Source organism: Schistocerca cancellata, chromosome 11 (genome assembly GCF_023864275.1).
Source record: "Schistocerca cancellata isolate TAMUIC-IGC-003103 chromosome 11, iqSchCanc2.1, whole genome shotgun sequence".
Classification (NCBI taxonomy): domain Eukaryota; kingdom Metazoa; phylum Arthropoda; class Insecta; order Orthoptera; family Acrididae; genus Schistocerca; species Schistocerca cancellata.
The window spans coordinates 59,531,982-59,541,605 of record NC_064636.1 but is presented as its reverse complement, the minus strand read 5'-3'; the positions used below and the strand labels follow the sequence as shown (position 1 = coordinate 59,541,605).

Sequence of the window (9,624 nt, the reverse complement as noted above, 5' to 3'; positions counted from 1 at the left end):
TCTGCCTTGGGGGACACTGAGTACCCACTTGTCGAGCATGCTCTACAGCTGCACTCGAGGCGTTTCAGAGCCTGTTACACCACACACTGTATTTTGATCTTCCCACCCCATACTAGTTTTCCTGAACTCAGATAATATATGCTTCTTTCTCTCAGCTGATTGAAGACTGTGTTTGAAAAATGAACAGTTTAGAAGAAGTAGTGGTGACAGTTTCTGCAGGACCCATCCATCATTTTGCAGGACAGTGCTCCGTCACATATAGCACAAGATGTGACAGATTTTTTTCGATCAATAGGGCTGGGGAGTGATGTACAATCCACCACACTCCCCATACTTCAGCCCTCAGAACTTCACCTCGATTCCTAAGCTGATGGAAGCACTTCACAGGATTTGCTTTAGAAGTGCCAGAGAGATACTTCGAGCAATGACTTTCACATCACTGGCAACGCATTATACACAATGCTAGTGACAACACTGAAGGACAGTAAAACTTTGAAACATATATCTATTATGTATAAGCTGTACATAAATAGTTGCCATTATTAAGCTACAAAACTTGAACAACACAAACAGAAAGGGTCCCAATACACTTCCCTTGGGCACACCTAAAGTTTCTTTCACATTTGTTGATAATTATCCATCAAAAATAACATGCAGTGTCCTCTCCACCATGAAATTATCAACCCTGTCACAAAATTCATTCTATCCCCGTATGATTGTACTGTCTTTAATAAGCACATCTATGGTACTGAGTCAAATGTCTTTTGGAAGTTATGCACCTACCTGACTCCCTTGATCTACATCTACATCCATTCTCCGCAAGCCACCTGACGGTATGTGGCGGAGGGTACTTTGAGTACCTCTATCGGGTCTCCCTTCTATTCCAGTCTCGTATTGTTTGTGGAAAGAAAGATTGTCGGTATCTTTCATGATTATTAAATGATCCTGTAACGAAGTGTGCTGCTCACCGTTGGATCTTCTCTATCTCTTTTACCAACCCTATCTGGTACGGATCCCACACTGGTGAACAACATTCAAGCAGTGGGCAAACAAGTGTACTGTAACCTACTTCCTTAGTTTTTGGATTGCATTTCCTTAGGATTCTTCCAATGAATCTCAGTCTGGCATCTGCTTTACCGACGATTAATTTTATATGGTCATTCCATTTTAAATCACTCCTAATGCCTACTCCCAGATAATTTATGGAATTAACTGCTTCCAGTTGCTGACCTGCTATATTGTAGCTAAATGATAAAGGATCTTTCTTTCTATGTATTCACAGCACATTACACTTGTCTACATTGAGATGCAATTGCCATTCCCTGCACCATGCGTCAATACATTGCAGATCCTCCTGCATTTCAGTACAATTTTCCATTGTGACAAACTCTCTATACACTACAGCATCATCCGCAAAAAGCCTCAGTGAACTTCCGATGTTATCCACAAGGTAATTTATATAAATTGTGAGTAGCAACAGTCCTACAACACTCCCCTGTGGCACACCTGAAATCACTCTTACTTTTGGAAGACTTCTCTCCATTGAGAATGACATGCTGCATTCTGTTATCTAGGAACTCTTCAATCCAATCACACAATTGTGTCTGATAGTCCACATGCTCTTACTTTGTTTATTAAATGACAGTGGGGAATTGTATCAAACGCCTTGCGGAAGTTGAGAAACACGGCATCTACCTGGGAACCCGTGTTTATGGCCCTCTTGAGTCTCGTGGACGAATAGCGCGAGCTGGGTTTCACACGATCATCTTTTTCGAAACCCATGCTCTGATTCCTATAGTGTAGATTTCTAGTCTCCAGAAAAGTCATTATACTCGAACACAACACGTGTTCCAAAATTCTACAACTGATCAACGTTACAGATATAGGTCTATAGTTCTGCACATCTGTTCGATGTCCCTTCTTGAAAACGGGGATGACCTGTGCCCTTTTCCAATCTTTCGGAACGCTACGCGATTTTAATTGTTTTTCTATCCCTCTGTCATCTATTTCGATATCTACCATTCTGTCATCTGTGAAGCAATCTAGAGAAGGAACTACATTGCAGTCTTCCTCTGTGAAACAGCTTTTGAAAAAAAGACATGTAGTATTTCGGCCTTTAGTCTGTCATCCTCTGTTAAGTACGATTTTGGTCACAGAGTGTCTGGAAATTTTGTTTTGATAAAATTTCTTAGGATTTTCTGCCAAGTCAGAACATAGAACTTTACTTCCGAATTCATCAATGGCTTTCAGGATGTTATGTTATGAAAAGCATAAGCCAGGTTTCACAAAATCAATCTTTTCAAAAGCAATGGTGGTCAGCATTCCATTCATGATATCCCATTTCTTTTAAGCTCAAATTATGCTCACTGCCTGTTTTCTCTGTTGTGCCCTCACCCCCGTTCCCCCCTTCATATATTCCATCTCTCATCCTCACTACAGGTGGCTTTCTATCTTCCTAGGGTTTGAGCAACTTGTCCTGCCTTTTTAAGCTCCCCAGAATCATTTCTCTCCCCTCCCAGTGAAGGAATTCTTTCGGTGTGATAAAAAATTTGGCTTTGCATATCTTTTGTCACAAGTTTATTACTGGGTGTTCACCATTTTCACATAATACATTTTTGATGCAAGAGCAGCAGTAATTATTTTGGGATTAGCGAAAGTATTTTCAAGCAGTGAAATTAGTGAACCAGCAGTTTGGCTAAACAAAATGAGTATAATTCTGTCCTTTTTTATAGCTGTACTGGAAGATGAAACCAATTTAGATGATTTACTAAGAAGCAAAAATAATTATTGCAATGATGGTGAAGAGCACTGGAGCACGATCCTTTATCACCTCGAGTAAAACCTTTTTTTATTATTTCTGGTTTACAAACTAAATCATCTGAGTAGAACTGCTGCAGATTTGATGAAGGCAAAGATGTAAGCTGCGACTTTATTTTAATTCTGGCTTACCATTCCCCATGCAAGGTGCTGTGAGTGCACTCCAAATAAATTTTACGACATATCGTAACCGTGCTGTACCAAAATGTTTTAAACAGTGTTACTGTGCTAATTAAACTACTCTGAAAGAGTTTTGCACGCTATATTCACAGTTCGTAAATAACTGTTACAGTACATGAAGCATTTCCATTTCACAACAGCAACCAGAAGATACCTACTTTTTATTATGTAGTAGGTACTTTTTCACAAAGGGAAAAGAACTTCTTTTTTAATCAGTTTGTTACTGGGCAACAAATATTCTGTTGGGTTTAGTTTGTTTGCTTTTATTTGTTGTGTAATATCTTTAAATGTTTGCTGTCTGCGTATAGTCTGAAGATAGCTTTGAAATTCGCCTTATGATAAGAATAAATAGTATTTCAGTATTGTTCCCAATACCTTTGCATCCGTGATATTACATCAATTACATAACGTGACATTTTGACACAAATGTATACAGGATGTAAAGGAGCAAATTTTCTTCGGCCACGCAAGTGCACACGACACTCGACACGAAGGCACGTATCACGGCCGCACCTTGCCCTTTATTATAAGTTTCGGCAGGAATGCGGTGAGCCGTTGCAGTTCCTCCTGTTCGACACCCCGGCACCCGTAAACGGTGAGTGTCTCGAGTTCAGACAGCCGTCCCACCGTCTCCCACAGCGGCACACCCTCCAAGTCGGACCCGTGCAGGTCGAGGTGCCGGAGGCCGGACGCGTGCCGCAGGTCGGAGTAGGCGGCGGGCGGCAGGCCGGCATTCTCGCCCACGTCCAGGGCGCGCAGCTGCGGGCAGTGCCGCAGGAACGACAGGTCCCGCACGCCGTCCCCCGTACTGCCGCCCAAGCCCGACACGTCGAGCCGCTCGAGAGCGGGGAGGTGCGGCAGCAGGTCCGCGGCCAGCTGCTGCCAGCCGACTACACCGCCGCAACGCGAGAGGCGCAGGGCACGCAGCCGCCCCAGGTGCCGCAGCTCCCGCACGACTGCCGCGTCCACCCACGCGCACCACGACAGGTGCAGCTCAGCCAGGCCGGGCGGCAGGCTGGCGGCACACGACTGGCCCCCCACGACCGACGTCCCCGACAGGACGAGCTCCTCCAACTGCGGCAGTGACCCCAGCACGGCATCCAGCGAGACGTTGCGCAGGTCGCACCTCGTAATTAAAAATTATTTAGTTTTATTAAAAAAAGAGTTATAACTGAAAATATTTTCTGTTAAAGTGTTAACATTGAAAGCATTGAATAACTTTATAAAGCATTATCTTTTAAGTCAGGCTGTTCGCACAAAGATGTGTCATGCCACATGTGTTTGTGTTTGTGTGTGTGTGTGTGTGTGTGTGTGTGTGTGAGAGAGAGAGAGAGAGAGAGACAAGTAGTACGTTAGACCTCATAAAAACTGCTCATACTGTGAGAACAATGGAAAGGTCAAATCAAAGCCTGAAGCATTTCCTTTTAAATGACACACGTAAAGAGTCCTAAAACCCAAAAACAAATTTGCAAGTAGGAATATCATTCTATTAGACTAAAAACTGTTTCCATCCCACCCTGCAAGGGTTCCTCTTTCACTATTTCCCTTGTCCTTTCACTCCTCATCCTGCGTCTTCTTGTTACTCCAATCCTACTTCAAAGCAATTTCATTTCACATGCCTGTAATCTGTAATATGCTTACATCTATTTTCTTTATTTCCCATGTTTCAGACGCAGAGATCAGTATTGGGATGCAGTAACTTCTATTTTCTTTTTTGTGTGTGTGGTTTCAGTTGCCCAAGACTGCAGTCGTGTGTATGTGTGTGTTACTTTGTTTTTTGTAGTACGTCTTTGTTCCAAATAGGCTCCAAACACTTCGCAGGAATGCTTCTGCCTGTCCGCCACATTCACTGATCTCTCTCATTTCTTCCATCTTCTTCTATCACACTTCACAAGTACTTGATACTCTCCACTTCAATTGTTCACCTCCAATTCTTATTCTGCTAGTCAGCCTCTTTCATTCTAGTTGTAACCAGGATCTCACAACTGTTTACATTAAATTTCATTCATTACTTTCTCATAGTTTCTTCTCAAGCATCCAGCTGTTTCTTAATCTCCTCCTTCCTGTTTCCCCAGATCATAAAGTCATCCACAAGCACCACTGCTTTCATCTTGTCTTTGCCAGTTTTATTTTTATTTTATTTTATTTTATTTTATTTATTTATTTATTTATTTATTTATTTTTATTTTTTATTTTTTTTTGCCACCTTAGTCATTATCTCATCCATGACTGCAATGAAGAGGAGACGTGACAATGCACTGCACTGTTTAACACCATTTGTTTGATAAACCAATCCATCCTTTTACTTCCCACTTTCGCACAACTCAGACTTCCACAGCACATCTCCTCCACTCTGCTTATTGTCTTTTCTGCACTCCTTTTATTCTTGTAGTGCTTTCCAGACATTTCTTCTACACACTCTGTCGAACGCCTTATCGAAAAAGACCATCACGAGGTCTTCCCCAAATTCATAGTTGTGCTCCTTGAGCTGCCTCACTGCAAATGTGAAGCCAATAGTTGACCTCCCAAGTCTGAAGCCAAGCTGTTCCTCTATCAATTTGTTCTCAATGCTTGTTCAGATTTTGCTCTCCAGGATTTTCTCATATACCTCGGCACAGTATGGTATCAGAATGATTCCTCTGTAGTTTCTACTATCCTTCCTATTTCCTTTCTTGAACACAGGGGCAGTTAGTGCCCTCTTCCATCCTTCTGGAGTCTTCTTATTCAACCCCACCGCTCCCACACCACATGATACAACCACTGTTTTGCAACTTCCCCTGCTGCCTTCAACATTTCGACACTTGCTTTGTCTGCATCTGGTGCCTTTCCACCTTTCATCTTGTCGAGTGCCATTTCTATTTCTTTCCATGTCATGTATGTATGTACAGGCACGTAAAGAAGATGGAAAGAAGAAGATACATGAAATGGAGATGTGAAGGAAACGACTTAGAGGAAGAAAAAGGGATAGATATCAGATGGCTGAAAGGTGTAGAGGAGTGTGCTCAAAAAAGAGGTGAGTACTGGACTAGAGTGAACACAAAAAGATGGTGGAAAAACAGAACTAGATGGCGAGGCTTATGTTCCAAACAGACCCAGCCTGGGGCTGGAAACTGTTGAAGCACTATTTGTTGCTAATCTTTGACAAAATTTGATGTAAACAAACTCTCAGATTTCTGTGAGCTTTGTTAACTGAAAGAATTTTTGTGAACCACAATTTTCACTGAAAACGTGCCATATTAGTAAATAATTGTTTGGTGTAAGCTGTTTCTTGGTATTTGCCTTAAGAATTTTGCTCTTGGTAGTAGTTTATTTTACAGACTTGTTTCAGACATAAGCTGTGGTGTTTATGCGTATGCGAATTTCGTATCATTACACTGCCACCTGCCTTACATATAATGCCTTCTAACATATGCAAATGAAGATATTTCATAATAATTATGCAGAATATGACTATAGGATCAATCTACATCTACATCTATACTCTGCAAACCACCTTGAGGTGCATGGCAGAGGGTACATCCCACTGTACCAGTTATTTGGGTTTCTTCCTGTTCCATTCATATATGGAGCACAGGAAGACTGATTGAATGCCTCTGTGCATGCAGTAATCATTCTAATCTTTCCTCACATTCCCTGTGCGAGCGATACATAGGAGGTTGAAGTATATCCCTCAAGCAGCGATTTAAAGCTGGTTCTTGAAACTTTGTTAATGGACTTTCTCAGGATAGTTTATCTCCATCTTCAAGAGTCTGCCATTTCAGTTCCTTCAGTATCTCTGTAACACTCTACCATGACTAAACAAACCTGTGACTATTCGTGCTGCCCTTCTCTGTATATGTTCAATATCCCCTTTTATCTGGTATGGGTCCCACACACTTGAGCAGTATTTTAGGATGGGACACACAAGTGATTTGTAAGCAGTCTATTTTGTAGAATGCTTACACTTCCCCAGTGTAAACTGAAATCTACCATCTGCTTTATCCACAACTGAACGTATGTGATAATTCCATTTCATATTCCTACAAAGTATTACTCCCAGGTATTTGTATAAGTTTGCTGATACCAACAGTGAGTCACTGCTATTTTAGTCATAGAATGCTATCTTTTCTCGTTTTGTGAAGTGCAAAATTTTACACTTCTGAACATTTAGGGCAAATTGCCAGCCTTTGCACCACGTTGAACTCGTATCACGATCTGACTGAACATTTATGCAGCTTCTTTCATTATAGATAAGTACATCATCTGCAAAAAGCCTGATTTTACTATTTTCCGCAGTGTCATTAATATATAAGATGAAGAGCACGGGTCCCAACACCCTTTCCTGGGGCACACCCGAACTTACTTCTACATCTGATGATGACTCCAATATAACATGCTGTGTCCTCCCTACCAAAAAGTCCTCACTCCAGTCACAAATTCTGCTTGATACCCCATATGATCATACTTTTGACAATAAGCACAGGAGTGATACTGAGTGAAATGCTTTTCAGAAATACTGCATCTATCTGGCTGTCTTTATTCAAAGCTTTCAGTACGTAAAGTGAGAAAAGTACAAGCAGGTTTCGCACGCTCAGCCTCTGATTTGATGTGTAGTGCGCACTGACCCATTTATGGGGAGCCTGCAGTTTTCAACCCTATGGCGCAAGTCTAGGAAGTAGTAGCCTAGCTTGTCACAGAACTTTTGAAGTCTCTGGTTCAGTCCTTCCCCCCGACTCAGAAGCAAAGGGCCACGGTCAGTCCTGGGAAGAACAATGCTGCAAATTATGAGCTTCATTGCAACTCCACACACAGGGCTAGTATTCTCAACCATCTCTGCCAATCACTGGAATGACCCAAAAATGACTTTGGAGCCCAGACGACAGGTATCATTTGTTCTAACCTGCAGCACAATCTGCAGCTGGATGCACCCTGTTCCCTCAGTGGCTGCTGAAATAGCCTCTTCAACATGTTGAATGAGACCCCCAGCCATACACACCGAGTGCATCTGGTGTCCTTTTCTGTCCCTTGCTGCCTTTTCCTGAAGGAGGAATATGTGTGTGTGTGTATGTGTATGCAATCAGCGTAAGGTATGTAATATACACAATTTCCATAGGCAATTGCTGCACATGCAAAAATTGCTATGTATCACAGAATATATATAATGCTACACATCTAACCTGTATTACCTCTGTTAGCAGAACAAAGAAATGTGTTGTCATTAAAAACTACTAGTGCAAGTTTCAGCAATATTTTGTTTATTCAATTGGCCTGTTCACTTAAAATAATGTTTCATTATATAGAAATTACACACAGCTAAATTAAAAAAAAAAAATAGTGTGGTGGAAAATATAATTTCTTACTGGCAGGAATGATTGTGTTGGCACTGGATGACTTTATGGGAGATGCACAACAAATGATATCCAAGTAATTTCCTGTCCTTTTGATCGCAGTGATGAGTTAGCTGTGTGCAAATGAACACGAGTTTTTCCCACGTTGAACATGTGTTCATTCTTCAAAGTTACTTCAAATCAAAATCTTTCAGGAAAACTTTAGTGTAGCTTTCCCTAAAACAAGGCTGCCTAACAAATCAATGATTTAACACACAGTAGCTTGTTTCAGAATGACTGACAGTTGGAAGCGTGTATGAATGTGAATGTTCTGGCCCGACTTCAGTCTTAAGCGATGCCTCATTGGAAAATAATGAGCTTCATTGTTACTTTCACCAAGGATGTCAATACGAAGACTGTCTCAGCAAACTGGAATGTCTTACAGGAGTGTTCGCAAAGTGACAAAGAAGCTGAAACTCACAAAGAAGCTGAAACTCCGCCTTGTCACTTTCACATTTTGCATGAACTTCCAGAACCTGATAAGCGAAGAAAGTCTACATTACTGTCAATGATTCTTGCACCTTACTCGCAACAGTGTTTTGGTGATGGATTCTGTTTTCACTCTGATGAAGCATGGTTTCATCTGTGTGGCTATGTAATCCATGAGAAGGACAGATATTGGAGTTCAGGAAGTCCTCGTGTTTTCCAAGAGACCCCACTACATTCACAGAATGTTGGAGTTTGGTGTGCAATTTCATCCAAAAGAATTGTAGGCCCAACTTTTTTCTTGGAAATAATAGCAGCTGAACTTTACCATGACATGATCATGCAGTTTACTGCAATGTTAGTGGACAATGAATGATATTGTTGGCTGCAGCAAAATACTGCAACAGTGCACGAGGTGAATAGCAGCACGATAATATTGTGCAAGTTCTTTGGGGGGACATTATTTTACATGATCTGTGGCTGCCTAGATCCCCAGATTTATCTCTCTCCAACCTTATTTCTTTGGGGAAAAGTCAAGGATACTGTCTATAATAACAGCTCTCACACAACTGACCAACTGAAGCACAATAGAAAAGGTGTAATATACCGCATAAGTGTAGTGACCATCCAAAAAGTAGCAGCTAACATGAAGAAACGTGTTGAGATGTGTGTTCCAGGACATGAAGGACATTTCCAGCACCTATTATGATAAAATATATATTGCGAGTACACTGATCATTCAAAACATTATAACCACTGCCCACCACGATGTTGGATGTGACCTGGTGTCATTGCGGGAACATAATGTGGTAAGAAAGGTATGTAAGTGGAGCAG

The 9,624-nt window shown here is 41.5% G+C and overlaps 1 protein-coding gene across 1 annotated transcript in view; it reads right to left on the bottom strand.

Moving 5' to 3' along the window:
• Positions 1 to 3,498: 3,498 nt before the first annotated feature.
• Positions 3,499 to 9,624, bottom strand: part of LOC126108190 (F-box/LRR-repeat protein 14-like) — a 66,285-nt gene continuing 60,159 nt past the window's right edge. Inside the window, exon 4 of the mRNA XM_049913429.1 lies at positions 3,499 to 4,123. Within this exon, the coding sequence (XP_049769386.1) occupies positions 3,499 to 4,123 (625 nt within the window). The remainder of the gene's footprint in view (positions 4,124 to 9,624) is intronic.